Source organism: Pongo pygmaeus, chromosome 9 (assembly GCF_028885625.2).
Source record: "Pongo pygmaeus isolate AG05252 chromosome 9, NHGRI_mPonPyg2-v2.0_pri, whole genome shotgun sequence".
Classification (NCBI taxonomy): domain Eukaryota; kingdom Metazoa; phylum Chordata; class Mammalia; order Primates; family Hominidae; genus Pongo; species Pongo pygmaeus.
In genome coordinates this window covers 119,955,451-119,976,173 of record NC_072382.2, presented here as the reverse complement: position 1 = coordinate 119,976,173, position 20,723 = coordinate 119,955,451, and the positions used below count along the sequence as shown (strand labels likewise).

At 44.5% G+C, this 20,723-nt stretch overlaps 1 protein-coding gene across 8 annotated transcripts in view; it reads left to right on the top strand.

Moving 5' to 3' along the window:
* JAML (junction adhesion molecule like) overlaps positions 1-19,064 on the top strand; it is a 35,238-nt gene extending 16,174 nt beyond the window's left edge. For 4 of the 8 annotated variants that reach the window (XM_054439436.1, XM_054439441.1, XM_054439438.1 and 1 more), the window contains 8 exons: positions 212-366; positions 2,065-2,290; positions 6,766-6,875; positions 9,115-9,352; positions 12,167-12,305; positions 14,701-14,794; positions 15,961-16,047; positions 18,372-19,064. In XM_054439436.1, coding sequence (XP_054295411.1) covers positions 212-366; positions 2,065-2,290; positions 6,766-6,875; positions 9,115-9,352; positions 12,167-12,305; positions 14,701-14,794; positions 15,961-16,047; positions 18,372-18,464 — 1,142 coding nt within the window. In that variant the 3' untranslated portion in view covers positions 18,465-19,064. The other 4 variants (XM_054439433.1, XM_054439435.2, XM_054439434.2 and 1 more) reach the window with 3 other exon arrangements.
* The last annotated feature ends 1,659 nt before the right edge of the window (positions 19,065-20,723 follow it).

The following is a 20,723-nucleotide window of genomic DNA, read 5'->3' as shown; positions in this document are numbered from 1 at the left end:
TGTAGTATGAAGATTGCAGAACCCTTCTGATGAGCCATATAGGTAACTAGAGGACAGGGATGCCATGCTGCCTTTGAACATGCCTCTGAGGACTTTGTTTATGTTGGATCATCCAGGGAGAGGGGTGTTTAGTACTCCATGATTGAAATTGATTTTTGTTGTTGAGAGTATTTGTCTAAATGATGTGTCCTCTTGCCTTTGACTTCTATAGATTATTCCTTGGGCCTGAATGACTTGAATGTTTCCCCCACTGAGCTAACAGTCCATGTGGGTGATTCGGCCCTGATGGGATGTGTTTTCCAGAGCACAGAAGACAAATGCATATTCAAGATAGACTGGATTCTGTCACCAGGAGAGCACGCCAAGGTAACACAGGGGAAACATCACTATGTAATGGAAGCCCCTGACTGCTGGTGTCAGGACAAAGTGGTGTTAAGAGTCAGGCATCAGGTGCCACCAGGAGGTGTTGCAAGAGCTGGGGCTTTGGAGATTATCAGAACTGGGCCTCATCCTAGCTCAGGAACTTGGCTATGTTATCAGCTGTTGCTCAGTAAGTTACTCAACCTTGCTGATCTTAGCTTCCTGAGCTGTGAAGAGGAAGGCAATTACAATAATGGTAATGCTTACCTTTCAAGTAGTTAAGGGGCTGATGGGAGACACAAACATGAAATGAGAGAATCCTTGTTCTTGCACATGAAATTCTTTTAGTTTCCTTCCTTTATCTCTACCCTTTGTTAAGTAGCAGAAGCGGGTGAGAGGGGTAAATTCCGAGGTTCTAGAAAGGAGAGCTCTGACCTAGGCATAAGAACTATACCACAATGATCTTTTTTGGGGTGGGGAGGAGGACAGATTCTTTCAGTGTTTCACTGCTCCATGTATGTGCTGGGGAATCATCTTTTTCTCCTTTGTGGCTGCTTAACGTGTTGGGATTAGCAGATGCAGCATGGCTGGGCGAGGTTCTTTCATGGAGCTCTTTGGAGTGAGGAACAGTGTATTAAGCCTCATCAGAGAATCTGTATAGATACTCGTATATCAGGATCATTTGTGAAAAACATCCCAAGTAGTTTGTTACTAACAATAAAGTCCCAATGTTTGCAAACAAAATATTGTTTTTGTAGCTCAGAGCACATTACCTGTTGTCCCTATAATGCTACTCTCACTCAAATTTTTATTGGCCTCTATTTTTATAAGAGGGATAAACCCATGGTGTAAGCAGAAATAAGAATTTCTGCTGGGTGCAGTAACTCATGCCTGTAATCCCAGCAATTTGGGAGGCTGAGGTGGGGGGATCACTCGAGCTCAAGAGTTCGAGACCAGCCTGGGCGACATGGCAAAACCTCATCTCTACAAAAAAACAAACACAAAAATTAGCTGGCTGCAGTGGCATGTACCTGTAGTCCCAGCTACTTGGAAGACTGAGGTGGGAGGATCACCTGAGCCTAGGAGGTGAAGGCTGCAGTGAGCTGTGATTGCACCACTGCACTCCAGCCTGGGTGACAGAGGAAAACAATACAAAACCAAAACCAAAAACAAAAGAATTCCCCAGGGCCCAGCCTGGAACCATTCCTTGTGGATGTCTCCTTTTGTGTTATGATACTGCTGCCGGGAGGAGGGTAGAAATGAGAAAAGTGGCAGCCAGCCGGCCATGCCTGGAATTCTTACGCCAACACCACCCACAGCACTAGTGAAAATAGATCATGCATTTGAATGCCATCTAATCTGGGGCCGTGGCAGAAAATAGGGTGAAAATGAGAGATAGTTTTCAAAAGTTGTAAGTTTAAAACCGTAGAGTGATCTTCAGAGTGGGTGCTATATTTTACCTTAAACTGTAAGAAATAAAATGTGGACTGCATTTCTCCATTTGTCTTTGTAGAAAGGGAGTCGCAGAGCTTGTGCAAGTTAGACTGTTGCCTGGCACATTATTTTTATTAACTGGGTACCAAATGCTTTTGGATCACGATCATGATGACAGCTCTGCTGCCCCCACATAACAGAGTCTTTGGGATCCAGGCTCCTCGGTCTGGCACCTCTTTTGATTTTCTCCAACACTGTTTTGCCCTTCAGGACGAATATGTGCTATACTATTACTCCAATCTCAGTGTGCCTATAGGGCGCTTCCAGAACCGCGTACACTTGATGGGGGACATCTTATGCAATGATGGTTCTCTCCTGCTCCAAGATGTGCAAGAGGCTGACCAGGGAACCTATACATGTGAAATCCGCCTCAAAGGGGAGAGCCAGGTGTTCAAGAAGGCGGTGGTACTGCATGTGCTTCCAGAGGAGCCCAAAGGTACGCAAATGCTTACTTAAAGAGGGGCCAAGGGGCAAGAGACTTCATATGCAAGAGGCAAGGAAACATTATCTTGAGCAAATGCCAGCCTTTGGGCTAAGTACTTACCACAGAGTGAATCTTCGAAAAATGATCGTAATTATTTCAGTCAATAAAAATATAGTTATTTTATTAAAATATTGATAATTATTGTATTAGTACTTTAAACACATTTCCTCCTCACAAAAGCCTCGTGAAGGATGTTTTGCTCACGTATGTGTCCAAATATGTTTTGGACACATATTTATTAAAGGGAATAACTAGTACTTGAACCCTGGCACCTCTGACAACAAAGTCCATGTTCTTTTTACTGTGCCCTAATACCTTTCATCAGTTATCCACATTGATGCTACATCTGTATTTTATAGGCACCCTATGTTAGGTGTTCTGGGGGATAGAAAAGAAATAAGCAGGCCAGGCTTAGTGGCTCATGCCTGTAATCCCAGCATTTTGGGAGGCTGAGGCAGAAGAATTGTCTGAGCCCAGGGGTTCAAGACTGCAATGAGCTATGATGGCACCACTGCATTCTAGGCTGGGTGACAGAGCAAGACTCTATCTAAAATAAAAAAAAAAGAAAAGAAAAGAAGAGAAAAAAAGAAAAAGACTGGGTGTGATGGCTCATGCCTGTAATCCTAGCACTTTGGGAGCCCGAGGTGGGAGCATAACTTGAGGCCAGTTTGAGACTACCTTGGGCAATATGGTGAGACCCTATGTCTAAAAAAAAAAAAAAAAATAGCTGGGCGTGATGGCACATGACTGTGGTAGTCTCAGGTACTGGGGAGACTGAGGTGAGAGGATCACTTAAGCCCAGGAGGTGGAGGCTGCAGTGAGCTGTGATCGCACCACTGCACTCCAGCCTGGGTGACAGGGCTGAGATCCTGTCTCTTAAAATAGAAAAAAGAAGAAAGGAGCAGATCTTTCTAACTCTTCTTTGCACTTTATTTTTCCATTTATAAGTGGAAGGAGTCAGTGGTTTTAAAATTTGTGCTTTGTAGAACCTTAAGCTCCAAAGAACATGAAGGGTAAGAGCGGGGCAGGGGGTTGGTAGCAGACATACCTGCTCAGATAGGACCCTAGGCTCCCACGTGCATTGCAACCAAAGTCCTTTTCCTTTTTCCTGTTGTATTCATTGGGCTGCCAGGTAAGATTTGGTTTGAATAAGGATTCTGCTGCTTGCAAGCAGTTTGAAAGGGAGAGTGTAAGCTGTGGTGGCCCGAGTTACTTAGAAAGTTTTTTTCGCCTCTTTGACTGGGTATTAGTTGAAAGGAATGCAGCTGAGACTGTAACCAAAGGAGGCATTATGCTTCCAGAAAAATCTCAAAAGTATTGCAAGCAACTGTAGAAGCTGTTGTATTGAGTTCTAAAGGAAATGGTGGAGAGATTCAACCAGTTAGCCCAAAAGCTGGAGATAAAATTCTTCCCCCAGAATCTAGAAAATGGAGGCACCAAAGCAGTTCTGGATGACAGGGATAATTTCTTACTTAGAAATGGTGGCATTCTTGGGAAGTATATATACCGAAATAAATCACTATTGAAAAAGCCTCATGTGAAGCCACTCATTCCACTGGAGTTCTGAAATCTTTCATTGTGTAAATAATTTCCATGTCTCTTTTTTATAATAAACTAATGATATCCAAACTAACATCAGCTAGTGTCTCTAAAATTTAGTTTTGCTTATTGATATAAACACTTACAAATAAAAATACATAAATGAAAGTAAAAGTTTGCAAGCCACAGAACTAGATGCATTCTTTAAGAGTGTGGAATACAAGGAACAGTCTGTGACCCCAGGAGAGCTTGCAATGTAGTTAGGGAACTAGAATCTGGGGCCATTTCCCGCCTGCAGCTAGCTTAGGTCCTTAGCCTCCCAGCTTTATTAATTAACTCCTCTGGTGCACCCTGCCTTCCTCTCTTATGGCACTCATCACACCTATTCACTTGTGTTTTCCCTGCTTGCCTGGGCACAGCCCCTGACACAGAGTAAGCAATTAATAAGCATTTGTGGAACGAATGAAATTATTGAGTTAGCATCCCTTGCTTGAATCTGATTTCTAAAAAATGGAGTTGTAGGAAGTGGCCTCTGGCTCCTCTCCTAATTATCCTACTTTTTTTTCATTGTCATTTTTCTCTTAATTCCAAAGCTCTTGTTCTCCAGGAAGAAGAAGCAAATCAGATGCCTGTGCCCAAGGATTCTCTCTCTGTCTTTTTTTTTTTGAGGTGGGGTCTTGCTCTGTCACCCAGGCTCTGGAGTTGCAGTGGTATGATCATGGCTCACTGTAGCCGTGAACTCCTGGGCTCAAGTGATCCTTCTGCCTCAACCTCCCGAGTAGCTAGGTCCATAGGTGTGCATCACCATGCCCGGCTTTGTTTGTTTGTTTAAGTAGAGACGGGGTCTCCCTACGTTTCCCAGGCTGGTCTCAAACCAGCCTGGCTCAAGTGATCCTCCTGTCTCAGCCTCTCCAAATTGCTGGTATTACAAAGGATTCTCTTTTTGCTTCCTTTTTCTGCCTTTGGTCTCTAATGCCATGCCTGAACACTTGTCCATGCAAACATAGCCTTTTCCTGCTTAGAAGAGACACAGAGGGAACCACAAGGAGTCAATTTCAAGAGCTGAGGAATCCATGGAAACAGGCTAGGGCAATGTTAGAGATAGTCAGATATTCCCCCAGTGGCTAGTGGAGCAAGCTGTATTTTTTTTTCTTCCAGCTAGAATGGGAATAGATCCAACCCCTAACAATTTTGCCTAGTGGAACGTGCTCCAACTTGCTTTATGTAAGTTGCCTCCACCAACACGGCAACTCCATTTTTTGCAGTCATCTATAATTTTCTCTACAAAGTTTACCCTTCAGTTGACAGTCTCTCTATGATTCTACCACTTCAATTCTTTTTTTCATAGTTCTTAATTTAAATGCTATAGATGAAAATAATAATTAGTTTGATGTCCTCTACTTTTGCTCTAGAATCAGCCATCCTTCTACTTATGTGGGGTGCCACAGTAGAGTGAGTGAGAAAACTTGGGCTTTCCTTTCACTCAGGCCTGGGCTTAAATGTTGGCTTTACCTTTCCTGGCCATGTGGTGTTGGGCTCCTTTACTTTCCTTCTCTGTAAAACGGGAGATTAGTCATACAAACCTCAAAATACTGTAATGACTAACTGATCTACCGTGTATAGGGTGTCTAGTACATGGTGGTGCATTGAAAGGACTCAGTATGTTCAGTTGTTATTATTGCACTTTAAAGTTTAATTCTTAATGTGCTGATAGATTTAAAGGGAGTTTGCTTCCTTACTGGTATTCTTTGGAGTAACTTTTTTATCGCTTTCAAAATAATTCCTTCCATAGATTTTAGAGTTCATAATATTTTCTTTTGCTTTCCTCCTATTGTGCATTTCTCCTGCTGGGCAGGAAGTTACTCTTCTCCCAGGGAAATAATTTGGATGAAAGGGTGGCTTATGCACTCTGTTCCCTCGTGATCTTTGCTTAACAGTCTTTTGAAGGAACCCTGTGCACTTAAGACCTAGACTTGTGTGTTCCTTATACACTACCCTGCCTTTCATTACTTAATCAACTTTGTGGCTGATGTGTATAGAGCATTACTTGAAAAATCAGAAATGTCTTTCTACTTCTTTTCTTTTTCACAGGCCACTTAAAATGACTTATGTAATAAACATATGGTGGGTCAGCTGCTTGTACAATAGGCAGAAGGAAGAGCCTAGGAGTTGGAAAGCCAGAAGCAGAGGAAGTGGGGAGGGTGGGGGCAGGAGAGAGCAGGATTAAAACAGAAAGAAAAGTCAAGGAGAAAGCTGTCTTTTGTCTTGGCTTAATTAGCAAGGAGTCCTGTGACTTGTACCAAGGCCAGAACTAGGTCCTAGAATAAAAGAAAAATAATAAAAGAAGTTGAAGAAAGTTACCCATGGTTCATTTTTTTAGTCGGGAGAGTCAGTGTGTTAAATATAAGAATGAGAGCTCTATAACTTTCCACTTCCTGTTTATGCTAAGCAGATGTTGGTGTCTAAGATGATGAACATAAAGTGGCGGCTTTGAGATTTCCCATACTTCCTTTAGTACAAACTTGATGTGAAATTAGAGTTCATGGGAGGAATTCTGGAAAAGGGGAAAGAGAAAGGAATTAAAGAGGACCAGAAAGTGTTTATGGTGGTATGGAGACAGCAGAAACCCTCAGGCTTGGTACATGTGCGCAGCTAGAGGGTATTCTCATCTTGGGGATGATGCTGTGCTGGTCTGAGGGAGGAGGCTCTGAGTACTTTGCCCACGTGGAATCATCTGGATCACCTACAGAGGGAATACGTACAGTGTTTGGTGGTGACAGCGATTTTTGCTGCTGAGGGTCTTTGGCTAAACATGATCTCTTCTAGAAATTCTTTGACTTCTATAGATTATAACTTGAGTCTGACTTGATTTACTGTTTTATCCTCAGAGCTCGTGGTCCGTGTGGGTGAATTGATTCAGATGGGATGTGTTTTCCAGAGCACAGAAGTGAAACACGTGACCAAGGTAGAATGGATATTTTCAGGACGGCGCGCAAAGGTAACAAGGAGGAAACATCACTCTGTTAGAGAAGGCTCTGGCTGATGGTGTCAGGACAGAGGTAGAATCAGGCACATGAGGAGGTGTTGCAAGAGCCTGGGCTTTGGTGCTTATCAGAACTGGACCTTCTCCTAGCAATTTCAGCTTTCTGGTGGGAAAGATAACTCCAATGAAGAACAAGAACAGGAAGATGATGATGATGCTTAACTTTTAGATGCTGATATGAGATTGTACATGTAAAGCATTTTGTATAAGACTTGGCACCTGCATTTTAGTTTCCTTCTTTCTCCCTTTTCCTTTGTATAGAGTCCATGGGAGAATGAGGGAGATGATTTTTGTGGCCCAGCCAAGAAAGCAATGGGCTGGGCATAAAAGTGATTACACTTTTATTCTTACTGGGGTTAGTTCTGTGAGTTTTCGTCTGTGCCCCATTGCCCCATTTATGTGATGGAGGGAATTTTCATGGGTACTTCACGTGTTGGGATTGATTGATCCTGGGGGTCAGGGTGAGGGGTATTTTACGGGAACTCTATAAAGCAGGAAAAAGCAAGTTTATTCATTAGACCAGTAGATCTCAACCATGATGTGGCTGTATATTTATGGGTCAACATGTGTTGTGGGGATATCCCAAGTAACTTGTTATGAACAAAAGTTAAGTTGCAAAATTTATTAAAGACTAACTTTCATATATTAAAACATATTCCAAGTCATCTCTCTAACAAAGTCATTTGCCCTTGATTCCTCTATGCTATCTGAGTGGGTCACAGTGGGTGACATCATGATGGAGTATGGGGAATTACATCTGGTCCCAGGTTCACCCCTGAGAGCTTGCCGTACATTTAAATGTCATCCATTGAGTGATTCACAGGAGAAAATAGGATGAGAATTGACATTTTGAGGTTGTGAATTTGAATCACGAGAGACAAAATGTTAGGGGCCAGGTCACTTCATTCATGTTTGTGTCTACACACCCATTAACTTTTCTTAAAAGCTTTAAAAAAGCAATCTTTTTCCCTTTTTTTTTAAATGCCAATATTCATTTAACAAGTTATTTTTAAAGCATCTGCTATATGAAGAATACTCAAAGTCCCAGTCCTGATGGGAAACTTACAACCAAGATGGAGGGAGATACATGTAAAATAATAAAGAAGTATATAATACATCAGGCAATAGTAAGAGCCTACGGGGAACAATAAAGCAGGACTTTGTGGTTTTTGTTATGTGGGTGCTTGGGGAGCCCTCACTGAGATGACATTTGAGGAGAGGTGTGAAGGAAGTGAGGGAGTGAACCCTGCATATGTGTAGGGAGAAGTGTTCTTGCAGTCATAGACAGTAGCAAGTACAAAGGCCCTGCAGCCAGTATGCAAGGAGCAGCCAAGAGGTCCATGTGGCTGGAGCACAGTGACCCAAGTAGGTGAGGGAAGAGCAAGTAGAAGTTGAAGTCAGAGGAAAAGGGAGATAGGCTGGGTCATGCAGGGCCTTGCATTTTAGTAGAAATGGGAGTGGGGAACATGAAGGGTTTTGAGCACATGAGTAACATGATTTAACTTACATTTTTAAAGGCTCATCTGCTGAAAATAGATTGTCATAGAGAATAAGCAGGGAGACAAGTAAGAAAGCTGTTGCAGGAATCCAGGTGAGAGATGAGCTGGACCAGAATGGTATCAGTGGAGGAGGTGAGGACTGGCTGGATTGGGGATATATTTTGAAGGTAGAGGTGATAGGATTTGCTGAGGGATTCGATGTGATTTGTTCCAGAAAGACAGAAATTAAGGATGACTCCAGGATTTTTAGCCTGAGTATCTGGAGGAAAGCATTGCCATGTACCAAAATGGGATGGACTGGAAAGAACTGGTTTGGGGGAAAGATGAAGAGTTCAGTTTTAGACATGTTTCAGGTTCCTATTGGAAATCCAACTAGAAATGTCATCAAGAATAAAAGTATACTTTTGCTTTTTTTTTATTGGAAAGGTGCATAAAATGAAAGTCCTCCTTTTCTTATCCCTCCGTTCAGATGGAAAAACTGTTCATGGTTTGGTGATGTCCTTCACAAGTACACACGCATGCACATGTGTGTGTACATGACTTTGTGTTATTTAATGCTGTCTGATAATACCCTTACTGCCCTCACCTAGCAGGGCCTTGGAGTCCTGAGATCTTCCCTCCCCCATCCCCATTTTCTCTGCTCCCCACTCCACTCCAGTCCTCACAATATCATACTTTTTGCATTTCACTTCTAGGAGGAGATTGTGTTTCGTTACTACCACAAACTCAGGATGTCTGCGGAGTACTCCCAGAGCTGGGGCCACTTCCAGAATCGTGTGAACCTGGTGGGGGAAATTTTCCGCAATGATGGTTCCATCATGCTTCAAGGAGTGAGGGAGTCAGATGGAGGAAACTACACCTGCAGTATCCACCTAGGGAACCTGGTGTTCAAGAAAACCATTGTGCTGCATGTCAGCCCGGAAGAGCCTCGAAGTATCTAACATTTGGCTGGGGAGCACTGAGGGACCTCCTGGCTGGTGCATGGGGCCAGAACTAGAGTGAGGCCGGAGAGGTTCCTAGGATGCAAAATTGAAGGAGGCATCCCTCTCAGGTGCTGACTCTGGCCTTGCACAACCCTGAGAATGATGCCTCCTTAGAGGTGGCTCCTCAGGTGCCTGGCTTGCCTCACCCTAGTTCTGGCCCCACTGCTAGGCCAAGGAGAGGCGAGCTAATTTAGTGAATACCAATCCTCTACCAGACCCCACTCATTGCCAGGGTCATCTACTGATGTAAAGATACAGAAGCTCGGGGAAGGATCGGAGTTGATGTCCAAAGTCAGCATACTTGGTTTCAGGGGAGGTGCTGTATGTGCTAGAGTGGAGCGGGAAATGATCCTAAGCTAGTGAGAGACAGCCAGGAACAGAGAGGAACACGCAGGCACTAGAACCAAAAATGGAGGGGTTTTCTGATCAGAGGTTCTGGATTCTGGCAAATAGTGTGCATCAAGGCCAGTGGTGTGTAGGAGAGGAAAGACTCGATTGTGTTGACAGAGAGAGGTTGATAAGTGAGGGGTTAAAGTTAAACCATAACCCAGTTAGCAATCAGGATGTGGCCTGTGGACTTTGCCTCTCACTAGGGCCTTCAGGAGTTGGCTGTGGTTGGCTGGGGGCGGGGAAGATGGGGTGAGGATGGAATATACCTCATACCTCAGGCCAGAGACTTAAGTCTGTGGAGGCACCTTGTCTCCAGCTGGAGAGGGGAGCAGGGCAGATCTGTGTGCTTCCTTCTCAGAAGTCCAATTCACAGAGAAAATCGAGCCATTATGGGGGCTCATGCAGCTTCTCCACCCACAAACATATCTGTGTCTCCCCCATTCTTATCTCTGCCCTGCCGTCCTGAGGCAGAGGAAGGTCCCTTCTGCTCTGGGCTTATCTGGCCCCCTGTGCCCAGGTGGCATCCTTCTCAGGAGCTTTACAACATGGCTCTTTGAGCTCTCACTTTCTGTTGGTTTCTACCATTCAATGGATACATTTGCTCAATTCTACCACTTAACTACTCCAGCTCCATTCTATGTCTTTTTATCTTCAGCTCCATTCTGTGTCTTTCTTTTTCTTAAGATTGCTTTCCTGAGATACAATTCACATACCATACAATTTGCCCATTTAAAGCGTTCAGCTCAATGGTTTTAGTACATTCAGAGTTGTACAACCACCACCACAATCATGTGTTTCTTTCTCAAGATAGCCAAATAGCTTGCTAAAGGTCTGTGTTTGGTGTCTTACTGTCTCATCTCCCATTGACTCCTCAGTGCACTGCATTCTGGCTTGTTCTACCTCTACTCCAGCTTAGATCACCAATGGCTCTGCAATCATCCATCCTCAGCCTTCTCTCCCTTGGTAGCATTTATATGCACTCTATGTTGGACACAATTCCACACACACCCATGGATATACTTAGTCAACTCTACACAAGTTTTCCACAAATCCTTCATATGCAACATGTCTAACCTACCCCTGCACACCCCTCCTCAGCCCATCTCCCCAACCTCAGTTGTCTAACTAGATGCCTGGGGGTGTGCTTGATTCTTTCCCTAGACCCCTAATATAACAGGTCAGGTCAACAAGTCCTTGACTCCTACTACAGGCTCTTGAAGTTGTCTTCCTTCCAGTCCATCACTGCTGCCTTAGTTCTGGCTGTCTTCATCTCTATCTTGAACTGTAGGCCTCTAACCAGTCTCTGCTTTCTCTCTCAGCCACTGCTCCTCATTCTTCACATGGCTCTTGGTGCCATCTTTCTAAATCACGTTAAGAACTTTCTCTTCCACTGCTAATAATCTTTCAATGTTTTTTTCATCGCCTGCAGAAAAATGCCAAATTCTTGGTTGAGATAGTCAAGGTCCTTCCTGACTTGGACCCGGTCATCTCCCCAGAGAAATTCTCCAGCACACCCACAGATGCCACTTTTGTGCCAGACCCATTGAACTCTTTCTAGTTTCTAAAATTACCATCCTGTCAGGCCTCCAGATCTCATGCAGAACATCCCCTCTGTCCTTCTCCATATTGTCTGTCCAACAAACTGGATGTTTCCTATAAGTCTCAGGTTAAACTTTAGAACTTTTGCTGGCAAATTCTCACTTGCTGCATATAGAATTGGACACCCTTTTTTCTGTGCCCCTCTGTTCCCCATACAGACTTCTGTTGTAGTGCCTACAGCAGCCTGTGGTTTTCTGTTGACGTGTTTGTCTCCTTCCTTGGAAGCAGGGACCACACATCATCATTCATCTCTGAATCCCCTGTACCTAGTGCTGTCTGGCCCTGAGGAGGTGTTTGCTTTATGTATTTAGAAAGAACCATGCAGATGAGTAGAAGGCACCATATGGGCAGAAATACCTCCGGAAGCTTTACTTGGTATCGTCACTGTGGGGCTGAGTCTTGCAGCATGAGTTCTTTTGAAGACAACCACTTGCCCTAAGGAAGATCAGCAGCCTCTAAAATGCCTGTTATTTCTGGGTCACTTGTTAAGCCAAATTTTAGAATAGAATTGTTGATGTGAAAGGAAACTTTACTGGAGGTGAAGTGCTAGCCTCTTCTCCCACCCACCTTAATCTACATTTTAGGGTAAATGAGGGGGTTAGACTTTGGTTCTCAATCTCATGGAGACAGTGTCCCTAGTGTCCAGATATGGGGTGGAGTCTGGCCTTCCCCTCCGCTTCCTGGCCTGGCTGGTGCTACTTGGTATAGGGCTGTGGGGCTCTCAGCTCTTTGCTAAAGTATTGAGACCCTCTCCTTGCTTTTCTCCTTTCCCAAGCACTGGTGACCCCGGCAGCCCTGAGGCCTCTGGTCCTGGGTGGTAATCAGCTGGTGATCATCGTGGGAATTGTCTGTGCCACAATCCTGCTGCTTCCTGTTCTGATATTGATCGTGAAGAGGACCTGTGGGAATAGGAGGTACAGGGCTGCCCCCGCCCCTTGGGTTGGGAGGCTGGGGGTGCAAGGCTGCCTCTATCCCAAAGTAGAACAGGGTGATAGGGCCCTACTTATGCCACTCTCACAGAAGGGGACATTTTTAAATGGAATCAACTGTGGTAACCCTGCCCACTTTGCTTATTGTGCCCAGGAAAAGAATTTAATATTCCTACGCTCTCCTCATTCACTTTGTTATCATGTAAAGACTACCAACTCCCTTAGAAATGGGGGTCTCAGTAGGGCATAATTCAGAGCATAAATCTTACGCAAGAACTATCATAGTACCGTTCACCGCCTAAAAGATGATTTTTAAATTATCCATACTGTACTTTCCGCATAGAAGCTAAGATCTTAAGGGTTGCCAGTGGTTTTATCTAAAAGACCACATTCCAATTATGAGAGAAAATCTTTGAATGGGTGCCCTCAGGTTCTAAATGAATTATTATTAAAAGGTGCTTTTGGCTGGGCGCGGTGGCTCATGCCTGTAATCCCAGCACTTTGAGAGGCCAAGGCAGGCGGATCACAAGGTCAGGAGATCGAGACCATCCTTGCTAACACGGTGAAAAGCTGTCTTTACTAAAAATGCAAAAAATTAGCTGGGCATGGTGGCATGTGCCTGTAGTCCCAGCTACTTGGGAGGCTGAGGCAGGAGAATGATGTGAACCTGGGAGGTGGAGCTTGCAGTGAGCTGAGATCGCACCACTGCACTCCAGCCCAGGTGACAGTGCGAGACTCTGTCTCAAAAAAAAAAAAAAAAAAAAAAAAAAAAAAAAAAAATAATAATAATAATAATGTGCTTTTAAAGGCCTGAATTTCATCAGTAGTTCTCCCAGGGTCTCAGAAGTGCCCAGATGCTCCAACAGGGACACTTGTGTTTCACTGGCTGTTGGCAGATCCATGTCCCTCAGTTTATCCAACTACCGATGGAGTATGTTTGTAGTGCAGATTGACTCCCTTGTTGAAATAGTGTCAGTGGGAAAGGGCCTCATGAATAATCCTGACTTTTGAGTGTTCTTTCCCAGTGGGTCTTGGATCCTGCAGAAAACACTTGAGCCTGCTAAGTTTTCACTTGCACTCCCAAGGGCTTCCTGATTTGGTTTTGAACTTGGCTGGCCTCTCTAAAGGTCTTTGCTCTAGGCATGCTCGGAGCACTGAGCTAGACAACCTGGATTCCACTCTCGGCTTACTTCCCCTGTTGGGACCTCAGTTTCCCGCCAAAGGAAAGGTAGCACTTTCATGTCTAGTCGTTTATTCTAAAGAAATAATTAAATGGATATGCTGAGATTTGTGCAAAACTGCAGTCTTGCTTATAATTAAAAATAGGGATAATTGCCAGTGTCTGTTGGAAAGGCAATGATTCAGTGAACCAGTGTTTCACTCAATGAAACACTCCAGATCCCTCTATGTAATGACATGGAAAGATATCCAAGGGGTAAAAATACAGAATTTATGGTATGACCTCATTTTTATAAAAGAGAAAATAATATGATGCTTACTCCAGCAGCATATGTACTAAATACATTTTATTTGAGCTTATGCTTACACTGAGGGAGGCTTGGAAGGACAGTTGTAAAATGTGGGTAATGGTGTGGAATTTGAGACGAAGGAGAAGGTGGATCCCATGGGGTGAGGGGTTGCAGGGAACTTCCAACTGTCTACGTTTCTGTATTATCTGAATTATTTTACAATGAGAAGATACAACTTTAAAAGCAGAAAATACAATGAAAATATTTCCACTGAGACCAAAACATATGGTTTCTTTTCTAGCTTAAACCTTGAGTTTTTTTTTTTTAGTTCTGCCTTAGGCCAAAATAGAAAAAAAGAAAGTATATTCAGAAGGCAAACGGTCATGAGATCAAAGGCCAAGGGGCCCCGACAGGGCAGGCGCAGACCCCCCCGGCCTGGGGCTTGGGTGGGGTGTTTGTGGGGATTATTCCGCTCCGCCCCCCGGAGAGGCCAGGAGCTCTTCGCATTGGTGTCTTGCTGAGCTCCTGCTGCCCCCTGCTGGTTCCGCGGCACTCCCTGGTCCTCAGAAATGTAGACAGGATGGTCAAATGGAATCCCATCTCCCCTGTCTCTCTTCATTCACTTAAAATAACCTCTCCCATACGGACTGCAAGTGGCTTGAGTGATAATAGAGAAGTTGAAGCTGTTTTTCAGCCTAAATTATCTTCAGAACGGCTTCTTGTTCTTCATTAGAAGAGATGCGCTTCTCAGGTTTCCAGGTGAGCCGGGTAGCCCTGGCTGCAGGAGTCCAGAGAGAATAGTTCCTTCTCTGGTGTCTCTCTCTTCACAAAGCCAAGAAGGGATCTCATGTAGGGACCCTTGAATGAACCATGCCCGCTGGTTAATTCCACATGCTTTTCATGTCTTGCAGTTCGTTGAATTCTACAGTCTTGGTGAAGAACACGAAGGAGACTAATCCGGAGATAAAAGAAAAACCCTGCCATTTTGAAAGATATGAAGGGGAGGTGAACACACGCTTCAGCCTAAAACACTAAGTAGATGCAGGCCTAGGCCGTTCTCATTCCCCCGGGAACCATATCTTACCCATTGTACGTCGCAGCTTGCAGGCCAGTGCTTGGCACAGAGCAGGGACTCAGGAAGCCTTTGTCGCTAAAGTAAGAGCCTCTGCGGAGTACAGTGCATGGGGCCGGCTGGGCCAGCCCCGGGCAGCAGATCCTGGTATTGGGCTGAGGAAAGAGCACTGCGCTTGGAGTCAGAAAGATCTGCCACCTCCCTGAGTCTCATTAGCAAAATGAGGATAAGGATAAAGATGTTATAGTTGCCCAGCCTGCTTGACAGGGTTGTTGTAAGGCTCACATAAGGTGATGATATGCAAATGCTTTGTAATCTAGGAAGTGCTATTTGTCTAAAGTCTAATGGAGAATTATAATACATTCAGGAGTTAAGGAATTCAATGCTTAAAATGAAATAGTCTAAGATCTTAGCAAGAAAGGATTAAGAAGGACTTTTCTCTCCATATTGATTTGTAATGGAGTTATAAATAATTGCTTCTAGAGACCGAGAAATGGATTGGTTTTCTTTAACTCCCATTCTTTCTTTAATTTTTAAAAAACTCTTTGAATGGTTACCTTTCTCTATTTTGGGCTGTTTTTGTCCCAAGAGTAGGATTTTCTCCCAGTAGAGTGCAGTAGTCCAAGAATGGGCCACTGGATGATACTGCTTTCCTAACGAGCAACAGGACTATGAACCTCACAGTTGTGAGGTTCAATGAGGGCTGGCCCTGCCACTTAAATCCTCTGAGGGAGACGATGACAATTCACTGCTGATTAATGCCATTCTGCCTTTACTGTAATTAGAAGGAAATAACCCCCGAATACAAGGAATTTAGCAAGATAAGGAACCCCTGCTGCTACCTAAACATCCATCTAAACAAAGATGTTTGGCTTTTGAAGCAAAGAGTTTGGTTCTTAAGACTGTGTTCTTTGACGGTTAATTTTCAAGAAGACTGAAGACTGAATTATCATTATTGAGAATTCTCTAGGTCTCAGTAACCCTCTGAACCTACCAGTTTGGGTGGTCGATGCCCAGCAAATAGGAGTAGGTGGCCTTTTCTCTGGTGTATAAGATTCATCTAATTTTTAGGAATTTTTGTACCATTTTCCCCCTCTAGAAACACATTTACTCCCCAATAATTGTACGGGAGGTGATCGAGGAAGAAGAACCAACTGAAAAATCAGAGGCCACCTACATGACCATGGTGAGAATGATTCTGGCCGCAGCCAGGTGTCAGAGGCTCAGGTGGTGGTGGTGGTGGGCGTGGCTGGGTTGCCCAAGGGAGGCTGCTGAGGGCGGTGATTTTTCTAAGTAGCAGAAAAGTCTGAGAAACTGAAGTTCTGCTGGATAGAAGAGCGATATCAAACTTTCTTACCCAAGCTCAAGGATGAAAGGTTATCACCAGAGATTATTTATATTAGTGGTGAAAAGAAGTGAAGAGTGGCCTTTACTGGGGGCAGGGAGGATGTCTTTTGCCTCATCGGTTCAATCTAATAAAGAAAACACGGCTGGGTGTGGTGGCTCATGCCTGAAATCCCAGCACTTTGGGAGGCTGAGGTGGGCGGATTGCATGAGGCCAGGAGTTCAAGACCAGTCTGGCCAATGTGGCAAAACCCCCTCTCTACTAAAAATACAAAAATTAGCCAGGTGTGGAGATGCGTGCCTATAATCCGAGCTACTTGGGAGGCTGAGGCACGAGAATTGCTTGGACCTGGGAGGCAGTGGTTACATGAGCCGAGATCCACCACTACACTCCAGCCTGGGAGACAGAGTCTTACTCTGTCTCAAAAAAAAAAAAAAAAAAGGCTGAGCGTGATGGCTCACACCTGTAATCCTAGCACTTTGGGAGGCTGAGGCAGGTGGATCACTTGAGGTCAGGAGTTCAAGACCAGCCTGGCCAACATGGTGAAACCCTGTCTTACTAAAAATACAAAAAATTAGCCAGGCATGGTGGCAGGCACCTGTAATCCCAGCTACTTGGGAGGCCGAGGCAGGAGAATTGCTTGAACCTGGGAGGTGGAGGTTGCAGTGAGCTAAGATCACGCCACTGCACTCCAGCCTGGGAAACGGAGCGAGACTCCTGTCTCAAAACAACAACAACAACAACAACAACAAAGAAAATAGGATAAATAGGATAAGATCCTTGGGCAAGTATTGTGTTGCAGTGAGTCGTTTTCCGTGCTATCAAAAGGTCAAAGTAGAATTCCTTCCAATGCTTAGATTTTGTTTCTTAACTTTGTGACTTATTATACCTTCTCATAATCTAACTGCCAGGCAGGCTACATGCTGGATCTCATACAATATTTTGAAGTCTGATTCCTACTTTCCCTTTGCTTAGACTTCTGTAGCCCCTTAGAGAACTACAGCGCCTGGAAAAGGCACCTCGGGGCATGCAGTGAGTAGGGGTAGGGACAAAAGGAGTGAGCTGGCGATGAGCATGGTGCTATTTGTAGACTAATTATAGGCACCCAGCCTATTAAGGAGCAGTGTTCTGTGGGTTTGGGAAGGCTGGCCTCCTCTGCTTGTGGAATGATGGACTTTGTTTGTTTCTGTCACACCAGCCCTGAGGACACATGACTCCCAGCTGATTGCAGCAGAGAGAGGTCTGCCAGGGAAGTGTGAGATCAGAGGCCTGGCCTGGATCCACCGAGTGAAACATTAACTCCACTCTGAAGTTGCAGCTGAATGGAATCATTTTCCCCCTGTATCTTTCTCCCATACTGTTATGTGATGCTGCAGTAACTTGCGAGGCCTCATCCTGGCTCCTGGAGACCTGCTGATACAGCTGCCTCGTGGCTACTGCTGAGTGGGTCACCAGCCAGGGTGGCACTGTTTGCAGAAAGTCTCCGAGGTGGAGATGATGCAGGAGGAACAATTGTCTTCACAGCTAACTTCCCCAGGTTTAATGCTAGGCGATCATGGTTTTGATTTTGTAGAAAACACCATTCCTGTCCTCTTGATCTAGAGCCAATAGAGTAAGAGGAGAGGCCTGGGCTGCAAACTCAAAGGCTGGCAGGGGCCAGTCAAGTTATTTTAAAATATGATGTGCCAAGTTAAATAAGGCTGTTGGTGAATTTGGGACTGCAGGCCACTTGTTTGGGACTTCATTTATAAAGGTGTTCTCTGATAGGGAGCAGGGGTAACAAAGAGCCTTTGTTTTTTGTTGTTGAATTGATGAAATTCATGTAAATGTAGTGGCACCTTGCTGTTTTCCCTTTCTGAGGCTGTACACACAGAGGTTAAGATCACAAGCTGTGGAGTTAGACAGACCTGGGTCCAAATTCTAACTCTGTATTGCAGCCAGATGGTCTTGGGCAGGTAACTTGGCCTGTCTGAGCCTCAGTTTCCTTATCCTTAGAAGGACAAGAATAATACCTACCTCCTGGTGGTAAGGATCACATGAGATAATGCATATGAAATTCAGTACTGGGCCAGGCTCATGAGAAGAGCTCAATGAACAGCAGCTGCTATGATTATGGAACAGCTTCTTACAAGCATGTTTTGTTTCTTTCTGCCCTTCCCCCACAGCACCCAGTTTGGCCTTCTCTGAGGTCAGATCGGAACAACTCACTTGAAAAAAAGTCAGGTGGGGGAATGCCAAAAACACAACAAGCCTTTTGAGAAGAAAGCAGAGTCCCTTCATCTCAGCAGCGGTGGAGACTCTCTCCTCTGTGTGTCCTGGGCCACTCTACCAGTGATTTCAGACTCCCGCTCTCCCAGCTGTTCTCCTGTCTCGTTGTTTGGTCAATACACTGAAGATGGAGAGTTTGGAGCCTGGCAGAGAGACTGGACAGCTCTGGAGGAACAGGCCCTGCTGAGGGGAGGGGAGCATGGACTTGGCCTCTGGAGTGGGACACTGGCCCTGGGAATCAGGCTGACCTGAGTAGCCTCAAACCCCTGTTGGATCAGACCCTCCTGTGGGCAGTGTTCTTAGTGGATGAGTTACTGGGAAGAATCAGAGATAAAAACCAACCCAAATCATTCCTCTGGCACATTATTTCTAAATAAGTGTGGTTCGTGGAAATCGTCCTATTTTTATGCCTCGGTTGAGGGGGGAAGTAAAGTCCTGGTGAGGAATTTACAGTTAGAAACTTTTGGAAAAACTGAAGTTCCTGGAGGAAAGCCAAACCGTGCTAACACACTAGAGGCTGGTTTTGGTCCTGGGAAAGGTTTGGGGTGAATGGGTTGGAAGTAGGGTATGAATACAGCTTTGGGATTTAACTCAGTGGTTCTTCATTTGTGCTGGTGGCTCCTTGTGGGGCCTCACCACAGGCCTCCTGATTTGAAATTTCCGGGTGAAGTTTAGGCATTTGTCTTTCTTGATACTCATGGCTTGCCACAGTGGACAGCCACTGATTTAATTCTTGGTCTGAAATGTGCGGTTCCTATATTTTTGGTTGCTATTGTAAGATTTGATAAGGTTAGTCTTAAAAATCCTTTGGCAGGGGGCATCCAAATTGGTAATGAGGAAGTCAAACTGTCTCTGTTTGCTGATGACATAATCATAAACCTTGAAAACCCTAAAGACTCATCCAAAAAGCTCCTAGAACTGGTAAATGAATTCAGCAAAGTTTCAGGATACAAAATTAATGTATACAAATCAGTAGCTTTGCTGTACACCAATAGCAACCAAGATGAGAATCAAATCAATAACTCAATCTCTTTTATAATAGCTGCAAAAAAAATTAAAATACTTAGGAATATACTTAACCAAGGAGGTGAAAGACCTCTACAATGAAAACTACAAAATACTGCTGAAAGAAATCATAGACAGCACAAATGGAAACACATCCCATGCTCATGTATGGGTAGAATCAACATTGTGAAAATGACCATACTGCCTGTATTTAGTTTGTTTTCATGCTCCTGATAAAGACATACCCGAGACTGGGAAGAAAAAGAGGTTTAATTGGACTTACAGTTCCACATGGCTGGGGAGGTCTCAGAATCATGGCGGGAAGTGAAAGGCACTTCTTATATGGTGGTGGCAGGAGAAAATGAGGAAGATGCAAAAGTAGAAACCCCTGATAAAACCATCAAATCTCATGAGACTTATTCACTACCATGAGAACAGTATGGAGGAAACCACCTCAATGATTCAAATTGTCTCCCGCTGGGCCCCTCCCACAATATGTGGGAATTGTAGGAGTATAATTTAAGATGGGCTGGGCGTGGTGGCTCACGCCTGTAATCCCAGCACTTTGGGAGGCCGAGGCAGGCGGATCACAAGGTCAGGAGATCGAGACTACGGTGAAACCCCATCTCTACTAAAAAAAATACAAAAAATTAGCCAGGCATGGTGGTGGACACCTGTAGTCCCAGCTACTCAGGAGGCTGAGGCAGGAGAATGGCATGAACCCGGGAGGCAGAGCTTGCAGTGAGCTGAGATTGCGCCACTGCACTCCAGCCTGGGCAACAGAGCAAGACTCCATCTCAAAAAAAAAAAAAAAAAATAATAATAATAATAATTTAAGATGATATTTGGGTGGGGACACAGAACCAAACCATATCATTCCACCTCTGGCCCTTCCAAATCTCATGTCCTCACATTTCAAAACAAATCATGCCTTCCCAACAGCCCCCCAAAGTCTTAACTCATTTTAGCATTAACCCAAAAGTCTACAGTCCAAAGTCTCATCTGAGACAAGGCAAGTCCCTTCCACCTATGAGCCTGTGAAATCAAAAGCAAGCTGGTTACTTCCTACATACAATGGGGGTAAAAGGTATTGGGTAAATACAGCCATTCCAAATGGGAGAAATTGGCCAAAACAAAGTGGTTACAGGGCCCATGCAAGTCTGAAATCCAGCGAGGCAGTCAAAATTTAGAGCTTCAAAAATGATCTCCTTTGACTCCAGGTCTCACATCCGGGTCACACTGAT